Source organism: Anabrus simplex, chromosome 14, assembly GCF_040414725.1.
Source record: "Anabrus simplex isolate iqAnaSimp1 chromosome 14, ASM4041472v1, whole genome shotgun sequence".
Taxonomy (NCBI): Eukaryota; Metazoa; Arthropoda; class Insecta; order Orthoptera; family Tettigoniidae; genus Anabrus; species Anabrus simplex.
Genome location: NC_090278.1, coordinates 88,602,116 through 88,627,876, shown reverse-complemented (window position 1 = coordinate 88,627,876; position 25,761 = coordinate 88,602,116). Strand labels below are relative to the sequence as shown.

At 40.6% G+C, this 25,761-nt stretch overlaps 1 protein-coding gene across 4 annotated transcripts in view; it reads right to left on the bottom strand.

Moving 5' to 3' along the window:
* Positions 1 to 3,216: 3,216 nt before the first annotated feature.
* LOC136885665 (dihydrofolate reductase) overlaps positions 3,217 to 25,761 on the bottom strand; it is a 49,682-nt gene continuing 27,137 nt past the window's right edge. Inside the window, exons 1-2 of one of the 4 annotated variants that reach the window (XM_067158359.2) lie at positions 25,123 to 25,234; positions 3,217 to 3,987 (exon numbers count right to left, since the gene is read on the bottom strand). In XM_067158359.2, the coding sequence (XP_067014460.2) occupies positions 3,352 to 3,987; positions 25,123 to 25,146 (660 nt within the window). In that variant the 5' untranslated portion in view covers positions 25,147 to 25,234 and the 3' untranslated portion in view covers positions 3,217 to 3,351. Of the gene's footprint in view, positions 3,988 to 12,403; positions 12,522 to 25,122; positions 25,235 to 25,761 lie in introns of those variants that run through there. The other 3 variants (XM_067158361.2, XM_068230406.1, XM_067158360.2) reach the window with 3 other exon arrangements.

The window sequence follows — 25,761 nt, the reverse complement described above, 5'->3', positions numbered from 1 at the left end:
AAATGCCTATTTTTGGCTTCATTCATCCTTAGAAAGCTTATGATGTCTTTATCAGAGGTTCTTGACATTGCATAATCGTAACGAATAGTCTGTAGTGTTTTGCCCCTTGCCACATACGCAACTGAAACCTGGACAATTCATAAAGCTGACAGGAGGAAGATGGAAACGTTGGTGTACCACCGAGTTCTAAGAGTATCCTGCACTGGGCACTAGACGAATGCTTCTGTCCTAGAAGAACTCAAGATCATGAAAAAGATAGCAAGGCCTATACTTTTGTCAGAGATCAAGGAGGACTGGAGCTGTGGACAAGTTGATTGTAGAGGGCAAAGTGAAAGGAACAAGGATCCAAGGAAATGCTCCTGCACGTTTGATTAAGGAGTTGAAGGAGTTGGTTGGGAGATCTCTACGTCAAGTGACACATTGAGTGCAGGATAGAAGAGCATGGCAAAAACCCTGCAACTGCATGACATGCCACCACACCTTGTGACAGGTACATGGAGAGGAGAGGGGAGATATACTTGATATTTATGCATTTCCTGCCAATTTTGTTGCTAATAAAATAAATTTAAAGCGCTTTGACCAAATTTTGCATTTATCACAAATATTTTACACTTTCTGTGAAAAATAGTATTGGTAACTTTTTATGTCCATATTTTATAGCGAGTTACAAAAGAGAAAGGTGGACATGCTAAGTACACTGAGCGGCACGAAAAACGCAACACCCAATAAATGATGTGTAATTATCTATTTAATCGAAGTGAAGCACTTCAACCATTGTTTTCAGACGGGGTATGCTATTGGCCTTGCTTTGCGAGTAAACAATGAAGTTTTGATTGTTTATTGCACTAGCCTCAATTGTTTTTTTCCCGCGCAACCTGGAAAACACATCGCTGGATGTGAGCCAATAATGTTTTCCCGCTCTTGTAGCGCTTATTGTTGTACCTTTAATTGTTCCTCTTTCAATCACGCGTGTTTGTGGGATCTGATTCTCTTAATCAGCTTTCTGGAGTAAACATGCCGTTAAGCCCTGAACAAGCTGCGAAAGCTTGTTGCTTTGGTGGAAGATGGCCGCAGCATGCATTATGTTGCAGAAGTGTTGAGTACTACAGTACACCTTTTACAATTTCCAGAACCATACGAAGGTACAGGGAAACTGGAGGCTTTGCAAGGAGACCAGGATCAGGCCCGAGAAGAGCAACATTGGAGAAAGATGACCACTTCTTACAACTTCAAGTTCTCCGCAACCGTCACACCACCGCTATTGAAGCACGAAATCGAATCCACCAAGTTCGAGGGGTCAATGTTAGTGAGAGAACCGTTCGAAGAAGACTGGAAGAAGCCAATCTTCAGTCCAAAAGACCTGCTACAGGACCGGAACTCACCAGAGAGCATCGCACAGCTCGACTGCGTTTCGCAAGGGAACATCTTGGCTGGACAGTACAACAATGGGATCAAGTGTTGTTCACCGACGAGTTGCGATTTGGTCTCCGATCACCTGACGGAAGAGTGAGGGTCTGGAGAAGGCCAGGGGAAAGGTATTCCCCTTGTACATTCTCATCCAGGACGCCTTTTCACGGTGGTTCTGTGATGGTGTGGGCAGGAATCAATACAGCTGCAAGGACGGATTTAGTCTTCATGGAGAATGGGAGCCTTACCGCACATCGGTATGTGGAGGAAATCCTTCTGGCGCTTGTTGTGCCTTTCGCTTTACACTAATGCATGACAATGCACGCCCACATGTTGCGAGAATTGTGCAACAGTTCTTGGATGAAACAGAGATTCATGCTATGGTTTGGCCTGCTCGAAGCCCTGATTTGAATCCCATTGAGCATGTTTGGGACCAGCTGGGGAGAAGAGTCCGTCAGCGCTATCCAGAGACCCTACAAGACCTACGGAACGCCCTCCTGGAGGAATGGGAGATGATGATTCCTCAACAGAACATTACCGCATTAATCAGGAGGTTGAATGCCGTCATTGCTGCAAGAGGTGGCAACACACGCTTTTGAAGATGCGAACAGAGGTCCCTGAGATAATCTCCGAGATCTGAGAACTGAAAGTGTGAAGTGTGTAACATTAAAACAAACCTTTATGAGCTTACTCAAAATTTCCTTGAAATGTCTATCTCTCGCTTAATTTGTTCAATTTGTTTATAATCATCTTTTCTTTTCATTGTTAGACTGTTAGATGGGACCGCACCACAATATTCCATCATAAGATGGTGGATTAGTGTCATAAATTTAGAATAAATTTCAGTTTTTGAAAGAAATTGAAGTGTTGCGTTTTTCGTGCTGCTCAGTGTATTAACCCTAGAACAGGCAACTGTCGAATATTCAACATGTTCATATTTCTTGTGGTAATTTCCTAATTTCTTCAACAGATGTGCAGTCGTGAGTTCAGTTTCATTCAAATTATAACCTCTTTGGGCGCAATTTCACAGAAATAAACGAGTGCAGTTTTCTGACGATCGGTTTAAGCGCCTTTTTTGTACTGTTTGTAAGCAAACCTTAACGGGCTCTACTTTGTTATTCTGTTTAATTTTATTTCACAGTTTTCTGCTCAGTGCGAGTTATTTACTTATATACCTATTGATATTTCATTGATTATGTACGTTTTTAGTACAGTGTGTGTCTAAATATGGCATCTTCGCTTCATTACGGAAAATTAGTAATGAAGTAGTGCAAAATTTATTGGAACATGAAAGTGACGCGTCTGACTTTGATGTTATTGTGAATGATCGGACAGATTCAGAGTCAGGTATATTTCTTTGCATCAAACATCGCAAAGTCTAAGTGGCCAAATGATTGCATGCCAATACATTTTCTCTAAAATTTTCAAGAATATACCTCTCAGAGCAATGAAATTTTTGCCAGTGCATTACATATATATTATTGACAGTCTGCTTAGTTGTTTGTGCCATGTTTCAGTTTTGTATGCATATAATCAAAAGTTTCATTATTATTATTTTGAATTTAAGAATTACGCTTTTCGAGGAGGCTGTACATTTTCTAGTCAAAACGTTTATGCATTTTCGTGTCACCAAGACAATCCTCAGCTTAACGTAGATATATAAAATTTTGTATTTTTATTTCATATCTTGCGGATATTTTGTATTTTATTTAGACGAGTAAAACTTGCCAGTTGTAGGGTTAAGAGAGATTAGAGGTATTTAGTAGATGAATAAGTCCAAAAAACAAAGGAAAGAAAAAACATTAAATGTAAATGTTATTGTCATGTTCTGATTAATTTGCACGGCATTGTGTGTCCTAAAACAAGGATGATCTCAGTCTTTATACTTATTGGCACGTAGCCATGAGACACAGTTGAATTCAGCTAATTCACAGACAGAATATCTCAGTCATTAATATTCCTCTTTTCAAACACACACACTTCAAATTTGACTCCTTCTTTGCTGTCCATCTGGACACCTCTAGGAACTCTGCTGTCTCCAATCCGATCGTCACTAACTCGTATAAATGAGTCCTCGTCAAACTCTTCGGGAAAGAAGATGTCACATGGGTAAACAGCTTGGATTCGGGACAAATAAAGTCTTCTAAAGTATGGAGACAGCAGCGCCGCTCTGTAGACTTGTGCCCCTCCAATCACCCAGGCCTGTTCTATGTTAGAGTACTTTGGATCTGTCGAGAGCAGCTTAACCGCCTTATCCAGGGATCCACAGGTGATGGTGTCAGGGTAGTCAAGTGGCTCTGGGGGAGAGAACCTGCTCAGTACGATATTAAGAGCACCAGGGAAAGGTTTCGAAGTAACAGAGTCCATGGTCTCCCACGTCTTGCGGCCGATGATGATGGCATTACGACGATTTGGTGCATTAGATTTAGTCTTGGAGGTCATGTTTAAGAAGTAGTTGAACTCCGCTGGGATTCGCCACGGTAAATCTTGGCCTTTCCCAATCCCCATGTTCTGATCGACAGCTGCTATCACATCTAGTTGAATAGGAGTCCAGTCCTCGTCCATGGCGTTTGAATATACCTGAAATGTACAGAAAGTATAATTAGTTTATATATTTTCTATTGAAATCTTGAGCAACTGAATTACTGAGAAAGAAAACAGTGATGGCAGTGAAATAATCCTCAAAGAAGACATTACAATGTCATAAAACATAGTGGGAAGGCAGTGATTAAGTGGTTTCACAGAGTAAAAGGATTAATAATAATGTTATTTGCTTTACGTCCCACTAACTACTTTTTAAGGTCTTCGGAGACGCCGAGGTGCCGGAATTTAGTCCCGCAGGAGTTCTTTTACGTGCCAGTAAATCTACCGACACGGGGCTGTCGTATTTGAGCACCTTCAAATACCACCGGACTGAGCCAGGATCGAACCTGCCAAGTTGGGGTTAGAAGGCCAGCGCCTTAACCGTCTGAGCCACTCAGCCCGGCAGTAAAAGGATTAGCATGGAATGAGAGTAAGGTACCTTCTGATTGGAAGAAAGCAGTAATTGCACCTATGTGGAAACAGGAAGCATTGCAACATCTATTGAGATATTTCATTGATCAGTGTACCAGTGAAGGTGTTCACTGGCATTTGGGAAAGGGAAGGTCCAAATGCCCTCTGCAACTGTAGCAGCTTTGTGCCTGTTGGGGATGGCCATTCAGAATGGTTTAATACCAAACCGGGTGTCCACAAGGGAACACACTTTCACCATTCCTATTTGTTATTGTCATGGACAGTATTCTTAAAATACTGAAAAGAGAACAATATGGAGAAAATATGAGGAGAGACAGAGGTGGAGGTACAAACTAGGCTGGATGGATGGGTAACCACTAGAGCTCTGCACGGCTGCGGATATTCACAAAGTTAGTGTATTGGTGGATACAAAAATGGCAATGCGGATAAATTTTGCTGATCATTTCTAAATAATGACGTTTATTGATTTTCACCCAGGAATAGCCTACTCTTGATTTTGCTTATGGTTAGGACCCTTGACATTGGTATGGGAGAATGGTGATTTATGTTGACAATTGAGCTGTGATTGAGAATTGATGGTAGAGTGAGTTCCTGGTTCAGGGTACTTACAGGGGTGAGGCTGACAGTTTATACAGCTTAGCGAACTGTACTGAAATTACGAACATGTTTTGGACATCAAGATACGGCATTAAAACATGCAACACAAATCTGTGTCGGTACAGCATGTGTTCAAAATGTACAACCTCACGTTTAGCTCATTTTTCACAACAGTCCTGTAGATTTTCAGACATTCATCTTACTTGAAACAGACTTTCAACGTATTAGGTCGTGTTACGTACTTACCTAATACGTTGAAAGTCTGCTTCGATTACAATGCGCTCGTGAAAATTCAATATTCATTCATCTTACTTATCAATATTGGTAAAACTCTATACCTTCCATATTCACTTTTTTTTTAAACAAGATTTGTCAGCATTGCTCCAGATGTGAAACTAGCGTCAGTCCGTAATTCCTGAGCTCTTAGTTAGAGTATACATTCCCAGTAATGAGTCTCATGCTATGACGACAGAACAAGATTTCCACATTAGTGATGCTTGCTATTGGCAGGCTTGGTTATAAAAATCTAAATTTGTGAATATTTTCATTATTAGACATGATACTGTATAGGCTTTTGGGCTTATGCCTTGTGATGATGCAGAGCACAGTTCTCTGAAAAACGTAAAGAATTTCACCTTATTTTCTTGACACAGCATAAGCCCAAAAGCCTATACAGTATCATGTCTATAAGTACGGGCTGTGAAAGCATCAATGGCAACATTTTCATTATTGTAGCTTGTGCGCTAAAAACTTTATCAGGCGTTAGAGATTAGGATGTTCTGTAATTATTGTTATGTGCATTATTTATATAAAATGAATATTTCCTGGGGGATTTGAAAGTTTGTTAAAAATATAATGATGACAAAGAACTCTTAACAGTAAAAATGCAATAAACCAGGGGCGCCACTGGGTTTTCAAAAATTGTAGGGGTGCTCCAACTTACGGTCTAAAATGAGGGTGGAAGGCTCCAGAAAAATGTTGAAATTTAACCTTTGTGAAAATTCAGTTTTAGGTGTTTTTTGAATGAGTAATACTTGTTAGAAAACGTGAAATATAGTTTTATTAGACACTTTTACGTACACAATAAAAATGAACGCCAATGTTTCTGCTGTGCGTACTGTACCTGGCAGATCCCAGGGCAACAGCCTCTGTCGGCGCTGCCACAGAGAGTTCGAAACTTTTTCACATGTCCTGGGAGCCTGTCCACATGGTGAATTACTACGCACCTCACGTCGTAATGTAGCCAGATCAATGATAGCTAAAGCTCTGAGAGGGCAAGGTTATAATGTCAATGAAGAAGTACACGGTCTCTCCAAAAGAGGAAGCAACCGACGCATTAACATTATTGCTTTTAAGCCATCCTGTTCTGAAAGGTTCATAAATAATCCAACAGTTAGATTTGAGACCAACGAAAACCAGCCAGAAGAGGTCGATGCAGAGAAAAGAAGAATTTATGAAGAAACGGTGGACTCCTATAAGCGAAAATATAAGCTCTCATCCATTTCTGTAATCGGATTGATGTTAGGTGCTCGAGGAACCATACCTACATTTTTTGTCAACTTCTGCAATACCTTTGGGCTGAATAGAGATTGTATCTATAACATCACGATTACCACACTCAAGAAGTCCATCATGATCTTTAAGAACCATGCTTACGGACCTCAAATAAATGTTTGACATGCCTCACTCGGTTGTCTACATTTATCATACGATCACGTTATCTATTGTATCCACATCCATTATTCTTGTTAAGGTACTCTTTGTCTGTTGCAGGAAGATTTTATAATAATAATAATAATAATGTGTTTTAATAATGAAAAAGTAAAAGATATTACATTTTTAATATACGTGAATTAAAGGGATGGAAGCTAAAAAAATACAAATTGTGTGTGTAAAAATTTTAAGGTAAAAAAACATAATAGTCTAGTTTTCTTTTAGAATGATACTAAACTTAGTTTAAGAAAAAGTAAATTGCTTCAAATTTGGCACAGCTTATTATCAGTATAATAATAAAAGAGAAACTGGAAGTCTTAAGTAGTGCAAAATTTAAAATCTTTGCAGAATTTCCAATTGTTGTTCATGAAGTCATGAGGAAAGCGTTCCTACGAACAGTCAATCGTTTGATGAAAATGTTCGCCACAGTTTTGAGGTTCCTTTTTTCCCTTGATTATGAATATTCATGATTGCATTGCCGTTTAATTTTCCTTGCATCATGGTATTGCGCAGGTAAGATTTTGATCTTCTCAGGGCGGTAAAAAAAATCTTTCTGATGTACATGTAAAAACGGGAATAGTTAAAAGTGATCTTTAGCAACATAACTACCTCTGTACTGGATTAACCTAGATGAAGTTTGGGATGAATCAGATCTAATTAATAAAATACCCATATACCTCACTTGCGATTGAGAATAAAGTTGATAACGGTTCGACAAAAATACCTTGTTATTGCTAGGATTAAAAAGGATAACAACAAATTAAGATTTGCCCCATTTTTCTTTTTCTTCTGTCATCTCTTTTTTTTAAATCTTTCTTCTCCCGGTTTGTGGGAGTGCTGAAAACTCCCACAAAAATTTTGGGGGGTGCTCAAGCACCGCAGCACCCCTGCAACCGACGGTCCTGCGCTAAACATAAAATATCAGAAATTATATTTTACATAACTCTTATTATGTTAAGTTTCTCGATACTTTGCAGTGAGCATGGTTGGTGGTAAGACTACAGAATGAATATTTAGTTTACATGTAGAGTTCTTGTTGAGCGCACTTTATTAATGTTGTATTTGTACACGTGTTGTAAAATGTTATTTGTGTCAACTATTAGTATAATGACTTAGAGTATTGAATAACAGATATTTCTCCTAAAGAAGAAACCATATGAAAGAACCGTTCGCAAATTTCTACGTCGTTTCCATGGTGCTGTAATATCTTTGAGACAGTACATAACGAGGTTATAACAGAACGTATCCAAGAACAATCCATGTACTCTTGAAGCTGTGGAGAATGAAATCAGATGACTGACGCGTGAAATTTCAGAGGCAGAGATACAAGTGTTTCGGAACTTTTTATGCTAATGCAATGTTTGAGCAGTATCGAGAACAATGAATATCATTCTCAATGGTTGCTTAGAAAAAAGGGGAGATCTACATTAGTTTTCAACCTCTAATTAATAATTTAGGTCTACATTAGTTAAACTCAACGCCTTCCCATGCTGGTACAACTTGCCGGCGAGTCTGGCAGTGGACTGCGGGCATTCTGTTTTGTCGAGGTCGCCTGCAAGGTATGGTAACATTTCGCTGTCTCTCACTGTATTGTAGAGAGAGAAAGTTTGCGAGTTTGTATGTGGAGGCTAATATTTCGCTGTTCAAAATATTACTTCTTCCAGATTATTACAGGCTATATATACTTATGTTAGCTAATCTTGGGACCTGGCTTTTTTTTTTTTTTTTTAAGAGCAAGTTGGAAAAATTGTTAAAAGTCAGTTCTCTACCTGAACCTGAACTGTTAGTCACTAACGTATACTGGGATCAAGACGCTGGCTACCACTAGACTTAGGCTACCCTCTTTTCGATGATTGGTTTAGTGAACGTCAAGCCTTATGTGTTTTGAGCTGCAGCCAACAGCGAACGGAGTAGCCTGCTGTGTTGTCAGTGCTGTTTCACAAGCTACTCCCTTGGTCTCTACTACATTCAATAATCAACAACTGATCAGTGCAGGTGGTAGCCTAAGGTTTAGCAAATTAAAGTCCGGCTTTGTGGCTAAATGGATAGAATGCTTGCCTTTGGTCCGATGGCCCCGGTTCAGTTTTCAGAATTAACCCTCCTCATACTGTTAATTCTCCTGGCTTGGGGACTGGGTGTTTTATTATTATTATTATTATTATTATTATTATTATTATTATTATTATTATTGCTACGGACTTTTCCGTGGTAGGTAGAGGTGAAAGAAGGTGCGGGTGTGAATGGGTTTCAAGCTACGAAATTATAGTGCAAGGTAAAATTAATTTAAAAATTAACAAGGTTATATTTTCTTTTCGAAAACAAAGAAATAACAAGCATGGCAGGTACAAAGTAGCAATTCAAAAGGGGTTAGTTACAATATTTACAGAATTTGGGCTTCGCGCCCTGACTTCACAATGCTTGGGCAATCAGCTCAGTTTTACCTCAAACACAAGTTTTAACAGAGGGGGAGAAAACCCCATTCATACCTAGGAGCCGTTGCTCCAAATTACACTGAAAAACCTCCATGAGGCATACAACCCAGAATTTTCAAAAGAGCCACTCGCTCTCAAAATTTAAGCCTCTCCCAGGCCACACCAAACTCCACCTTCAAGTTGTCCTCAACGGACATAAACACAGGGGTAAAATACCCAATCTACTGAGGTCTATTAAAAGAAAAGCAGGTTAATTAAATGACCTCTAAAATAACAATTTGAGAGGAGGCGAACTTGCACTCCTAATACACTTTGATTAAGACCTACTTGGCACTAGGCCGTTAATACAAGGGCTAATCCCATGCTAAAGAGGTGACTTAAGAAAAGGACAATTTGTTTTACATTAACGAAAAATAGGTCGAGAAAATAAGTTCACCTCAAGACAATGTGAGTGGGAGCTCGAGAGGGTTAGCACTCTCTATCCCAATATGTCGTTTTACAAGAGAATAGATGAAAAGGGAAGTTACATTTTAGGAAAAGGTTACATGGTTGAACGCTTAGAACCCGCCCCGAAAGTTAAACTGCTGAGCTAGCAAAGAAAGAAGTTATTAATCGGCCATTACCTTGTGTTGAACGGCTGGAGAAGAAAGAGGCGCTTCCCGCCCCCTGCTATGTACTTAACACACTGAAAGATGGAACAGAAGTGGCCTAGAGACCCAAAAATCAGCAGTTTAAATACTCTCGCGGAAGTTTCTAGGCGTTAGGGGAAAGAAAACACCCTCCCACAAACTCTTTATTGGATAGGACCCCGCAACAGATTCAAGTTGGGGGAAGATACATCTGATTGGATAGAAATTAATTGAAGAAATTCGGGATTGGATACATTCATAACAAGGGGAAGAAAGGGGTAAATATTGCCAACTTAAACAATGATAGAAAGAAATTTAACAAAGAACAAACTCTTGAAATTAAATTTTCTCCAAAAAAAAAAGTTCTTTGACTCCGCACTAGGTTGCACTATTGTAGATCTTCAGTAGTGTCCTCTAGAAGAGAAAGTTCACACTTCTTACTTCAAGCGAAACAAAAACACATCAAAAATGACACAGTTCAAAAACTCAAAATTTTCCACGTGGTGACATCTTCTGAGACGGTAGAAAATTAATACTGTCAATAAAGTTCAGACTTCCTCCAGCAGAGGAGTTTCAACAGGCGCACATTTTAAATTAGCGGAGTGGAGGTGTACCGCCCGGTACAATTATTATTATTATTATTATTATTATTATTATTATTATTATTATTATTATTATTATTATTATTATTATAAAATAAAAATTTTGAATTGTACAGTGGTCATACCCATCGTTCACTGGTTAGTTAGCTTCCTCGGGAAATCAGTGGTGGTGTCTGACCCATGATCATGGGTTTGATTCCAACCAACAAAAGAGAACACTAAATCTGAAAAATTGGCATTTCATTTTAGCAGATCTACCAAGAAAAAGAAAACTATATTACTCCTATAACAGCAGCCCGGCAGTGTCTTCCTACAAGGATGTAGGAGTAAACAAGAGTGGAATATCAGCGCTCTGTTATCTATGAGTATGAGGTGAGGAAGTATGTACGATGAGTAATGATCTGATGGACCGAAGCCTAGCACACCTACTATCCGATATACAGCAACAAGCTGCATTAGGTGAGTCGAGGGGAGAGGGATGAGAGTCTGGTCTGCATTATCACTCTCTGATGCCTCAGATACTTAGCTACATTATAATGTGCTTTAGATTTCCATACTTCTCATTTAAGGTTTGGCCTTCACCGATAGCCTTGGTAGCCCCCAGTATATACCACTGCTGTTTGTCCTATTAAAAAAAAAAAAAACAAAGCCCACCAAATTCACTTAGAAGTAATAACCAGACATGTGGCTATTGCTTGAATAAAATTATGTGTTCTACAGTTAAATTGCAACATTTAAGCGTATTATATGTGATGACTGATTACAGGCGCCTTGATTTTTATGTAATATGTACATAAAAATATAGTAAATATCAGTTAAATATGTAATATTCGTCAAATATGCAGTGGTATTAATGCATTAAATTTGCAAAAATATTTCTTTATTCCTTTTATGATGACTTATGACATGAGACAATAAAAATGTTTTAAATACCTCATTATTTTATAACAAAGTTATAATTGTTGCCTTAAATAATTTACATGGTCTACTGTTTTCTAATTTTGACAGTAAATATAGTTACTTATTGAAATGAAAATCCGCAGCTTGTTCCCAGAAATTTGACCGGGTTAAAAGTGTAACGAATGAAGCCCCCATCTAGCGGCGAGGACGGCAATTGTGCCGGCTGTCGAAGCCTGTAGCACTCCTCTTGGGCAATGATTAATGACAGAGACAAAGTGAAATGATATTGGAGAGTGTACCTGGAATGAAAGATGACAGTACCCGGAGAAAAACCCGTCTTGCCTCTGCTTTGTCCAGCACACTCACATGGAGTGACCAGGATTTGAACCATAGAACACAGCGGTGAGTGGCCAGCGCGCTGCCGCGTGAGCCACGGAGGCTCTTACAGTTACTTATTAAATAAAAGAGAGATGAATCTTGGTAGCGAGTTTTTAGGACCGGGTGCCCTTCCTAACGTCAACCTCATCAGAGGAGTTAATGAGATGAAATGAATGACGTGATATATGATAGCGGGAAGGGAGAGGACGAAACCCGGTGCCGCCACATAGTCTAATAGCACCAAGGGGTCTGCTCAAGGCTTAACATCTCCATCCGACGGACGGATTGCCATCAACAGCGTCGTATGTCCTCACTTCATATGGACACTACGGAGAGGTTTGAAAGTGAATTTAGACTTTCGGCACGCCAACATTCTGATGGTGAAATATTTTGCGACCAACGGGACTCGAACCGGCTAACCACGGTGTCAGACCATGTAGACTTGATGCCTATCTTGGCCACTAGGCGGGCTGCACTATAAATCGCGGAATATTTTACACTGTTTATTGTTGTAGCTAATTACCGGTACAGCGTTGTGCTATAGAATAATGTTAATATTAGTAATGTGTACAAAAATGTTAGGTACATTATTCTTACAATATGTAAAATATTTAATACAACTAAGAATAAATTATGTCAAATGAAACCCAAGTATAACCATAATTCGAAGACATTTTCAGTGGCCTAATTATGTAATTCCATAACAATACGGCCCCTACAGGTGACATACTTACTAACTTGTGTCGTCCACTTATACAAAAAAGAAACGAATACTATCGGTGCACGTAACTTGCGGAAGCTCACGACGTGTCCTTCACACTGCCAGCGCGAGACTGGCTAGCTGGCTAGGGCTACAAGTCTCTTGCCCAGGCAATAATTGTTTACTGCCGCAAGCCATCTTGGTGAGGATAGACTTGCAATTGGCGCAGAGCGTTCTCCGTGCAAGTAAACTGCTGCATTATCTTAAACGTAGCTTAACACAAGAATGGGATTCGGATGTTGACAGAAAAAAAAAAAAAAAAAAAAAAAAAAAATAAATGTGTTTCCGAAATTAAATCATCTTATATACCCCCCGACTCACTCGAAACTTGTTGGCGCCAGTGTTGCCAACGCGGAGTTTTTCTCACTAAATCTAGCCTTTTTTCCCCTTCTTTTTTCGTCTTCATTAGTCGACAGATGTTAACGTACGATGGGCATTGGAAATCTAGTCTATTTCATCCTTATGTCAGTGGATATTTTGATGGTTTTCAATTAGTTTTGTTTTTTGTACACTAGTTTTGTGCAGTAGTTGAAATTTAAGTTCTTGATGTTGACAGTCGTGATGTCATCAAAAGGCGAGCCGGGGAAGACCTGAACTGTAGCGAGATAGGTGAAGTGGTTCCAAATACAATAGGTGGTTATTTTTGTGGAATAGTTTCGATTGTTCCTGTTCCAGAAAAATACTGTGTTCTAAATAACAGTCCAGGTTTTAGGAGGTGGGGAAGTTAGAAATATTAACAGATCACGTGCTCGTGTATGTTAATTCGAAAATTGTTACCCCATAGCGAGTTTCGTATTTTTTTCAATTTGTTTTAAGTCGCACCGACACAGATAGGTCTTATGGCGACGATGGGATATGAAAGGCCTAGGAGTGGGAAGGAATCGGCCGTGGCCGCGGGAACGAGTTTTCTGCCCCCCCCCCCCCCCCCCCCGTCAACTTCTCCTCCCAGATGTTAAGTCCTCTTAAAACGTAAGTTGTTAGTCTTCGGAGGCTGCTAAGGCGTTAAATCTGGAGAAGTTGGTAGATTGTTTTATATCAAGAAATGAGATAAGAAAGCGGGCGTTCCTTCAGAGAACTACATTTCAGGCGGTACGGTACGTCTGGTTGTACAGCTTCTCACATTTCATATCGTGAAATGCATAATATACATTTATTAAGAAAATGTGCACTGTTTGACTCAAGTTCTATTTTCTGATTTTTGTTACTCGTGAATATTCTTGAAAACTTCGTACACAAGACTCGTTCAAAAATGTATTTTGAGAAACAAGCTCTATTACTGTTTTGTTTGTGAATATTGTTATTATATAGGAATGTTTGCATTAATAGTTGTTCCTCATTTCACATGCCCCCCGCCCCCCAATAATTACTCGAAGTAAGCACGGAAAACCATCCCCAAGACTGCCGACAACCTACTCCTGTGGAATAGCACCTAGAGATCTGCTCAAGGCTAACGTTTCCATCCGGCGGTCGAATCGCTGTCAGCAGCGTCATATGATCACTGCGGAGGGGCTTAGAATTGATTTCAGACTTTTGGCACACAATCTGGTGATTAGAAATGGTGTAGCACCACCTCTGCTATCCTACGGGCCAACATTCCTTCGACCAGCGGCACTCGTACCGGCTTACCACGGCGTCAGACTTTAGACTACAGACTTGACGCCTTATTGATCATAGCCAGCACGCGGGCTAATGTTTTTGTATATTTTAAAGCAGAAAATAGATTTTTAAATCATGTCTTTTGATGATGTATTCGTCACTATATTATGAGTATTACTACTTGGTTCCCGTTGTGTGTGAGGGCGGTAGAATAACACAACGGTAAGCCCTACCTGTCGTAAGAGGCGACTAGAAGGGGCTTCAGGGGCTTTCAACTTGGCAGCGCGCTTGGCAACTGTGGAGCACTTAGCTTCCACTTAGTGCCAAGCTCCTATCCGACCTCCCTCGGTCAACTCTTGTTCTTTTCCGACCCCGGCGGTATTTCAGAGCATTCGAGCTCTAGGGAGTCTCATTTTCACACCATTCATGGCCCTTGTCTTTATAATAATAATAATAATAATATTGGCTTTACGTCACACTAACTACTTTTACTGTTTTCCGAGACCCGAGGTGCCGAAATGTAGTCCCGCACGAGTTCTTTTACGTGCCAGTAAATTTACCGACACTAGGCTGAGCACCTTCAAATACCACCGGACTGAGCCGGAATCGAACCTGCCAAGTTGGGGCCAGATGGCCAGCGCCTCAACCGTCTGAGCCTTGTCTTTCTTTGACCAGTATATTCAAAAACTGAAGTGTCGGCTGCCTTCCATTTTTTCCTTCTGATTACTGATAATGGAGGATGGTTGCCTAGTTGTACTTTCTCTTAAAACAATTATCACCCCCACCACCACCTTAATACTTGGCTGTGGCCCCTCATTCATTCTCTTGAACCGTCCAAGATGAGGCGATTTGTAGGAAAATAATGCGTTGTACACTTGAAAGGAATTCCACTGGGAGCAGCGCGTTTATGATTGTTTCAATGAGACATAAAAATAATGTTGTTTACCAGTAGATAACTTTCTGGTTACAATTAAACCTACATCACAGTCGAATCACTTATACTGCTATTACAACGGATGAACCCTGACATTCCGCTTAGCGAGATAAGGACAGCTCTGTGATAATGAGGCCTAGTGGGGTAATAACTCATTTCATGGCAAGACCAGAAGCTTACCAGCAAGACCCCACCGATTGGATCCATTTTCAGTGTGGCTATGAGAACTTAAATTGCACGGTGCAACACCCATACAGTTCCGAGGAAAGAGAATTCTTTTAGTATTTCGAGAGTGCTTCAAAAGGGCAACACGCGACACATTCCCACAGCGAACGAGGAGGACCAGGAACTAGTGGAGATGTTCGAGAAGAGACACAAACGTACGGGTACCATAAATAAGCAGCGGATTGGAAAAAAAAAAATAAATAATAGTGTAGAGCAGTGGCGGTGATGATGATAAATGAAATGGCGTATGGCTTTTAGTGTCGGAGGACCTGCGCGTCGTGATTAGGATGAAATGGTGATGAAGACAACACATACACCCAGTGCCAGCGAAATTAACCAATGATGGTTAAAATTCTCGTCCCTGTCGGGAATCGAACCCGGGACCCCTGTGACCAAAGGCTAGCCATGGAGCCGGACGTGATGATGATGATTGTTGTTTAAAGGGCCCTAACATCTAGGTCATCGGCCCCTAATGAGAAGAAATGTAATTACAATTTAAAATTCAAAAATGCATCCACTGACCAGAGTTCAAAACTTGATGGTGAAGAACTAATGGATGAATCTGAATTTGAAATAATCAGCGGATCCAATTCTCAATATTGAAAGTCAAAAATAATTCCAAAATCAATTCACTGACTAGAATTCAAAAAGACGACGATGAACAGTGAGTATGAACTTAAAACAATCAGTGGATTCGACCCGCACTACCCCAACTTCTTAAAACATTGGTATATACTGACCAAGGGTCTGCTTCCAAAAAACAGTCCTGAATCGATGATGCTTGTTGTCTAAAGGAGTCCAAAATCCAGGTCCACGGCCTCTCATATTGGTACTTATCACTAGTAAAGTAGAACCATGGTATATCTCATGTAACGGTATTAATCACAAGTAACGTAGACTCAGGGTGTTACCCAGCTCGATAGCTGCAGTCGCCAGTATCCAGTATTCGGGAGATAGTGGGTTCGAACCACGCTGTCGGCAGCCCTGAACATGGTTTTCCGTGGTTTCCCATTTTCACACCAGGCAAATGCTGGGGTTGTACCTTAATTAAGGCCACGGCCGTTTCCTTCCCAGTCCTAGCCCTTTCCTGTCCCATCGTCGCCATAAGACCTATCTGTGTCGGCGCGACGTAAAGCCAATAGCAAAAAAAAAAAAACCCCTCAGGGTGTTTCACACATTATGGTACTACTCACAAATAATGTAGGCCTACTATGCACAGGCAACGTAGACCTATGATGTTTCTCACATAGTGGTACTAATCGCAAAATAAGTAGACTCATGGTATTCCTCGCGTTATGGAACTAATCGGAGGTAATCTCATGGTTCAAAATTCAGCATCCCTTGGTCGCCTCTTACGACAGGCAGGGGATACCGTGGGTGTACTCTTCGTCTGTGTCCCTCCTCCTACAGGGGTGTGTAGAGCAGTTAATAAATACAAAGCGACCCGGTGGTTATGCTTCAAACATCCAGGCTATACAAATGAACAACAATTGCTGCGCTTCTGAGAACCATCCTTCTGTCTTGATGGAGAAAGGGATATCTCCTTGAAAGGATGATGAGAAAAAACAGCCTCAGTCGTACGGTACTTGAATACAAATCCTTTCTAAGTAAAATAGGTCACCTAAAGGGACACTCATTTTGAAGGAGAGAGAGGGTTGTCTGTATACAGGCCTCTTGCATATGACAAGATTAGCCGACTGTAAGCAACCATTAACTACGATGTTGAACAGTATGAAGCATCTGAAGGCCAAACTGTCTTAACAGGTTAAAAGTGATCTAGACCAAAGTAAAATTGGTATGACCTGTATAAAAACCTCCTAAAGTAATAATGTTATTTGTTTTTACATTCCACTAACTGCTTTGGCGGTTTTTGAAGGCGCCGACGTGTCGGAGTTTTGTCCAGCAGGAGTTCTTTTGCGTGCCAGTAAATCTACCGACACGGGGCTGACTTATTTGAGCACCTTCAAATAGGCCTACCACCGGACTGAGCCAGGACCGAACCTGCCGAGTTTGGGTCAGAAGGGCAGCGCCTCAGCCGTCTGAGCTACTCAGCCCGGCCTCGAAAGATAGGGTATAACCTCATCTCTAGAACCTTCAACACTAATCACACCGAGTTAAGCCTAGACTCTAGAAAGAAGAGAAGCACGTGTAACTAAAGTGAAAGCAAACCTCGTGGTCCATACATGGCCTAACACTGACAGATTTGGAGAATTAGGGGAGGGGAAGGAGGAATTACCGTAATCATCAATTTTGTACAACTTTAGTAAGTTCCTATGGAGGTTGATTATTGCAATGAAACGAAAGGTACCGACCTCTGTTTTGTTAAGAGGGATGGAATTTTGCGCACCAGTACGTTAGGAAGTTTAAAAATCATAACCTGTCAATAAAAATTGATCCGCTGAGCAGTTTACCTTAATATAGGCTGATTGGAAACATAGAGATTTGATTTGAAAAGGTAAGGATATTGTTAGGATCATTGGTTCCCTTGGTGCACTTCTAATTTCGGCTCTACGCTACGGTATCACCTTCACTAATGTTTGTGGCTCTGGTTAAGACGCACCAGGTCGTTATGCTTGTTAAGTACCGAAATGGGTGTTTAAAAAATGCAACGTAAATTTTAATTTTATAGCACTTGTATTTGAAGTAACTCCACATACTATATATGAGAATATGTTATGAGTATAATTTTGTAAATAATATAAATTTATTAAGGATGAGCTGTGTGTTTAATAGATAAATTGTTAGTGTAAATTGTGTAATACCGGTACTGAATTTTAGGAAAATGTCTTGTCTTGTTCATTTAAAATGTAGTGCTTGATAAAGGATTTTTGTGTACCGTTTTCCACCGAGGTAGACACCTCAAGTGATTTTGATTTGATGACAAACGAATAAGCTTGAGGGGAGCCTTTAAAGGAAGAGAAGATACAGTTTGAATTCAAGAGGACAAATTGGCAAATAGTCATTTATTGGAAGATGAATAAATTAGGGAATGGAATTACTTATCAAGGGAAATGTTCGATACATTTCCAAGTTCTTTGAACAATAGCTAGTGAATCTGCCACCTGGCCGACAGTCTTAAAGGCAGATTGATTGATTGATGACTCACGGCATGACAGGGGGATTACTTCATTGTTCAACTTCTGTGGACGTTCGTATCATCAGTCTGAGGTGGAAAATGAAAAATACAGTAACTACACTGCCCTTGGGGCGGTAGAGATGGGATCCCTCGCCGAGTCGGTGGGAAAAACCAACCCTGGAGAGTAAACCCTACGTTTAAAAACACCACTCAAATTAATCCATCTACTAACGTCATTCGGAACATACTGCTTTGTCGAGCAGCTCGTCTCCTTTCTTCCCAGCCCGAAGTTCGCAACTATTTTAGTTTACTGCTAGTGTGTTCTCTAACATCTACATGCGATTTCCATCTACCAAGTAAGTTAAGCACACACTCGCTTTGGGTCACTAGCTGGCAACTTGCATGAAGATGCTTCTCCGTGGTTTCCCATTTTCACACTAGGCAAACGCTGAGGCTGTCCCTTAATTAAGGCCACGGCCGCTTCCTTCCCACGCCTAGCCCTTTTCTATCGCCGTAAGACCTGTGTGTGTGCCGGTGTGACGTACAGCAAAAGAAAGAACGACATGGGGTGTCGAGTGGACATTTTTCCGCCATTCAACAATCATACGGAGTAATAATAATAATAATAATAATAATAATAATAATAATAATAATAATAATCGTATGGCCTCAGCTACCGTGTGCAGACATTTCGATTTGACGCCATCTGGCTGTCTGCTCGTCAATCTCGACGTTCCGTTTTACTCTAGGCCCCCACTAGATGGCAGCCCGAGTAAACCGAAACTCTCTTGGGCGTCTATGGCTGAGATTTAATTAATTTTGTCGGGTAAACACCAAATGTGTCACCAGAGATATTTTACATGCCGAAATCGTACGACATGGAGTGTCGAATGGACTTTTTTCCGCCCTTCAAAAATCCGACTACGTCTGCCGGGTTTGAACCCGCTATCTTGGGATCGGGAGGCCGACACTCTACCGCTGATCCACAGAGGCAGCTATCATACGGAGTGAGGGCATATGACGCTCTTGATGGTGATTCATCCGTCGGATGGTGACGTTAATCCTTGAGCAGTCTGCTTATTGTTATTGGACAGGAGTAGGCTACGTGCCGACAGCAGATTTGACCCTCGCCCTACCACATTATCATCCCAGATCCAGACGCGAAGGTCGCCCATGGACGTCAAATAGAAAGACCTGCAGCAGATGACCCAAATATGTCCTAGGGCACTCTCGGTACTGAAAGCCATACGATGTATGTCAACCTTTGTCGGGTATGAAGCGAGACTTTACGACCGGATGCCCTTCCTGAGATGAAATGAATGGCGTGTTATATGACAGAAAGCGATGGGGTGGAACCCTACTCCTCTCAAATAGCACCAAGGGGTCTGCTCAAGGCTTAACGTCCCCATATGACGGGCGAATCATAAATGCTCCCACTCCATATGAGCACTGCGAAGAGGTTTGGAATTGAATCCAGGCTCTTGGCACGCAATTGTATTCCAGCACCTCTCCTGCTGGCCAACATTCTGATGGTGAAACATTTTCGACCAACGGGACTCGAACCTGCTACTCTGACAATAAATACTGTAAATGTAGGTTCGATTTCGACGCAATTGCCCTTTTACGAAGTTAGTTCATTTTGATTTTGCAAGCGTACGAATAACATCGTCGACATATATTCACACTTAGTAGGCTGTACTGCATATAGCGAACTTTAAGTAGTTTAGAAGGCCCCTCCTCTGAATAGTGTTAGTACTTCCTCTTGAAACAATAATCACCACCACCACGCACGCTCCAAGACACCCTGGAGGGGAAAAGGATTAAATAATAATAAATAACAAGTTTGCAAGTATTAATGTGCACACGTAGATTTCATTACAATGTGGTTCGATTTCTTTGAATTTACAAAGGTATTATTTTGTATCTTTGTAAATTCAAAAATCTTCTTTTTCTTCTTCTTAATCTGCTTACCCTCCAGGGTCGGTTTTTCCCTCGGCCTCAGCGAGGGATCCCACCTCTACCGCCTAAAGGGCAGTGTCCTGGAGCTTCAAACTCTGGGACGGGGGATACAACTGGGGAGATGACCAGTACCTCGCCCAGGCGGCCTCACCTGCTATGCTGAATAGGGACCTTGCGGGTGGATGGGAAGATTGGAAGGGATAGACAAAGAAGAGGGAAGGAAGCGGCCGTCGCCTTAAGTTAGGTGCCATCCCGGCATTTGCCTGGAGGAGAAGTGGGAAACCACGGAAAACTATTTCCAGGATGGCTGAGGTGGGAATCGAACCCACCTCCCGAGGCTGAGTGGACCCCGTTCCAGCCCTCGTACAATTTTTCAGAGCCGCGATTCGAACCCGGGCCTCCGGGGGTGGCAGCTAATCACACTAACCACCACAGAGGCGGACATAAATTCAAAAGAAAATATATATATGGCACATTATGTCGTGTGTATAATTCTGCTGTATTAGCTTTCTCGTTAAAGAATTAATAAGGGAACAACTATTTTCCCAAGACTCACAAACTGTACCACACTTCGGAACTGCTGACTGCTGACTGCTGTGCCAGAGCGGAGAAATACATAGCCCGCCCTCTCGTAACGCTACGCTGAAGTGACGCCAGTTGTACCTAAGTACGAGCTCTTGGCCTTTCCCAGCGCCTAGCTACTTTGGCCGAGTGGTCTAGGTGTTGGTTATACGACTGGGAGGGGAGAACTTCAGCGGTTCGAGTCTCCAGATTTCCATGTCGGATATAGCGGCCATGTATTCTTCATGGAAATCGCCGTTGTATAACCTTCTTCATTGGCCTGTGTGAATGTGTGTGTGAAAAAACCTCTGGGCGGTGGACCCGGGGACCTTTCCCTTTCCCCCTTTTCACCCTGGGTTCACCCTCAGAGGTTTCTCTCGAAAGAGAGTTTTGCACATTTTTAACATATTTGCCTGTTGCAATATGATGTATTTCTTACTTCGGTAAAATTTAGGATATAGAAGTTGTACGCAACTTACAACAGTCAGTAATTATACTTTAATCCCAAAGAAACCATTATTGAATAAACACGTAACAATTCATATCCTCCCAACTTTAATAATACACCTGCCAAAATTATAGACCCAGATACTGGGGCTTCCACATGTGCTTTTGGTAATCATAAGTGAACAAGAAATATCAGAATTTTTACTAAAAAGGCCAAGATTAAAACCAAGTAAAACATAACATTAAACAAACTTACATTTCTCAATAAGCTTAAATCCAAATTACCATAAATTCTATCCCAACAGAGATCTGGTAGACTAAACGTGGAAATTAACAAGCAGGCAGGCTAAATTAAACGGCTTCAAATCAAATTTTCTGCACACGGTAGCGGAGGCATTACTGCTATCACTGAACACACCTTCATTATAGACTGTCATGTCTTTCAACGTTCAGTCTGCAAGCCTCTGTAAATTTACTAACCGTCGCCACAATCCTCTGTAACTAGTTCTGTGGCCTCGTTTGGTTCTATACCTCTTATCTTTAACCTTCTTTTACCTTCCGTGACAAAGTCCATTATTATCCTGTAACCTATCCTCCTCCATTCGCCTGACATGACCCCATTACGCTTCAACAAAGTAAGGAATGCCACCACGCCTGTTTGTTTTATATTATATTATCAATATAACAACACCTAATATTATTATTAACATTTCTACTATCAATACTATTTGTAATATTCTTACATGTTTGAATTATAAATACAATGCACTTTTCTACGAAAATATTTTTAAATATATTTTTCATCTTGAAAAGTGTTTCAGATATTTGGTCCTTTCGTACCAAAACATCTCCTGACTATAAAGATAGAAACCGACCCCAACACAATACGATAATGCAATCTGTCTTACATAAACCTTCGCTACGGAATTCTAGGTTAGATAGCGTACACATTGTAAGATTCTGTAAAACTGCATGTTTTTAACGTTACCCCTGAAACACGATGGTGAGAAACGTAACATGTTACAGACGTACAAATTGGTATTTGGAATATTCTCCTGTGGTGTAGTGTTTAGCGTGATTCCCGGCTCTGCCACGAGTAGAGGAGGGTTCGATTGCCACCCTCGAAGTGGTTTTCCGTGGTTTCGCACATCTCCAGACAAATGTCGGGATGGTACCTAGCTTAAGGCCACGGCCGTTTCCTTCCCTCTTCCTTGTCTATCCCTTCCAATCTTCCCATCCCCCCCTGTTCAGCATAGCAGGTGAAGCCACCTAGGGGAGGTACTGGTCCTCCTCCCCGACCCCAATCTCACGCTCCAGGACACTGCCCTCGAGGCGGTAGAATTGAGATCTCTTGCAGAGTCCGAGGGAAAAAGCCACCCCTGGAGGCTTAAGAAAGAAGAATATCCTTTAAAAGTAAAGAAACACAGATAATTTGTTTCCGGAAAATCTAATTTTTGTACAGTACATCTCAAAAAACTGAACATGTTAGAAACGTGAAAATTGATATTTTTAATCTCTTTCAAAAATAAAGAAACATGTATTTTTTTGTGTTTGGAAAATCCCCTTAATGGGGTTGAATTCTTTTTATTAAGATACTGATATCTCAAAAGTGAAGATGTTACTGACGTGAAAATTGGTATTTGGAGTCTCCTTTAAAAATAAAGAAATACGTAATTTTTAATTAGTTTTCGGAGAATCTACGTAAGGAGAGGGGGGTGAAAGGATTGAAAAAAAAGTTGAATTATTTCTATGAGGATACTTATATCTAAAAAAACTAAAGATGTTACAGACGTGAAAGTTGGTATTTGGAATCTCCTCTAAAAATAAAGAAACATATTTTTTTGTTCTCGGAAATCCAGTTAAGGTGAAAGAATTGAAAAATCAGTTTAATTATTTGTATAGTGATACTTATATTTAAAAAAACTAAAGATGTAACTGACGTGAAATTTGGTATTGGAATCCCCTTTAAAAATGAAGAAACACGTACGTTTTCAGGGAGTCCACTTAGGGGGGGGAGGGGAGGTGGAAAGAAGTGAAGAAGTTGAATTATTTTTATGAGGATAGTTGTATCTGAAAACTAACATGTTACATGCGTGAAAATAACGAAACACATATTTTTTTGTTTTCGGAAAATCCTCTTAAGAGGGTGAAAAGAATTGAAAAGAGCAGGTGAATTTTGAAAATGAGTACCGGTACATACCGTACCGCAAGTACTGCTAGTCGTCGGCGTGGGGCAAACTGTTTACTTGATGTCCAGCTAACTGAATCCTCCCTGCCACTGTGTACCGTTCAATAGATGCTCCAGAGGCGGATCCACGGAGCAGTTTTTTTTTTTTTTTTTTTTTTTTTTTTTTTTTTTTTTTTTTTTTAGGTGCGTGGGGGAGGGGAGGGGAGGAACTTCGACCGTCCAAGATCCTAAACTAGCCGGTTCAAACCCGGCAGAGATACTAGTACAATATCGGCATGTAAAAGATCCCTGGTGATACATTTGGTGTTTACCCTACAAAATTCATAGAAAACTCAGCCATGGGCGCCCACGTGAAATTCCGTTCATTCTATCATCTGTCATCTTCGAGTATAAACAAGAATTATTACTTATTTTGCTAGTGGTTTAACATTGTACTAGTGCTACGACTGTCAGATACACAGCCAGATACGTAGGCTATGGGAACTACAATAGAACTCCTTTATAACGACATCCAAAGGACCTGGCAAATTGTGTCGTAGTAAGCGAGATTCGTATTATCAATCTAGTGAGGTGGAAAATGAAAAATACAGTTACGAACGTAATTAGGCTTCATCCACGTCGCTCCGTTCAGCTTTTCGTAACCACTTAATTTTCGAACTGTTCTGTTCAAATGCAGCAACAGTTTTATCGTCGCTGTTCCAAATCGTTTAGACGTGGAATTAACAAGGCCAAACTAACGACACATGTCAGCTTTTTAAATTTCATTCTCAGTTTGGTGAATGACTAACTAACTTTTCTTTTAGTAGTCCTACTGCGTTAAAATGCATGCTCTTAGAGGAAACTTCCAGTCGAAACTGACCCCACGCAGGTACCGTTTATACCGCAACAATTCCGGCGGATTACAGTGCAGTGGGGAATCTGCCTCCGTTCCCGAGGTTTATAACAAAAAGAGACAGTAAAGAATTTGCTGGATTGCCAGATTTCAACAAAATATTTCGTTCAATACTTTGGTTCTTAAAAAAATACTTATTCCAAACTGAAGTTGAAAATGACGTTATATGCGAGATTTGTCGTATTAAGCAGGGCTGAAAAACACACTTCCTATGAGGAATATGGCCGTACCATAGAAAACATGACGTTATAGACGAGTTGTCGCTAAAACTGATGCCGTTATAACAAAGTTCAACTGTATCTTCAGGGCTGCCGACGATGAGGTTCGAACCCACTATCTCCCGAATGCAAGCTCACACCTACGCGACTCTGATTTCCATATCAAAAATTAGGATGCGTGCGAGTAAGTATGGTACTTGAAACTCGAGTGTAAAATGGCATGATGTAGAACCTCTGGAATGTGATTTCCCGGAAAAAAGTTTATCCTCTCCGGACCTTGAAATATACTGGAACTACCTCTATTTTATATTGTTCCTTTTTTTCACTTGGTTTCTGGAAATTATTAGTACAGTTCATTCCCAGAAGTGACTAATAGATTCCTGATGATATTACACTTAATTGAACTAGCTGATCAGGAATGTATTATTTCTGCTAATATTGTGATATTTCCTTCTGTATTAAATTATATTATCTTTTGAGTAATTATTTTAGAATTCTAATAGAAAGACTAGCTATAGCATGCTGTAATATACATGTACCTCATGACTTTATAGTATAGTTTTAGAGAAGTTCAAATTAAGTACGTAACTTACATTTAAGAAGCATGTCTTCCTCATCTGAAGGAAAATCCTGCAGCAGTACCAGGGTTTAAATAACAGCGAACATAGTTCGGAGGCGAGTGTAGAACAATTGTCAGTGCTCACTTCCGTGACCGTTGGTTATTGGTATTCCAGAAATTGGGTCGTAGCCCGATGAATCATGTGTGCTTTATCAGTCATTGATACAGCTGATGTTACAGGGGTCAGACTATTGTCATGCGAGCAATATCTTATTTAATGATTCATTGGGTGACCATTAGGAAGGTTGTAATTGCGTGCTTTCTTTCGTGGTTCATAATATTTTCTTCTTGCTCTTTCCTGACGGTATTTGTGCCTTTGAATGAGACTATTTCAAATTTACTTTGGGCCACCACGTCTAGTCCTGAGATCATGCATTTTCTTGTTGGTTTTGTTTACGTTGCACCGGACAAACAGATTTTATGATGACACCGGGATAGGAAAGGGCTAAGATGGCGCTAGGATGTGAGCGTGATCGTAATTGAGGTACAGCATCAGCATTTGCCTGGTGTCAGTAAGGTTCGAACCCACCATTTTCCGAATGCATGATAATGATGCTTTTTGTTTAACGGGGCCTAACATCTAGGAGGTCATCGGCCCTTAATGGTACGAAAT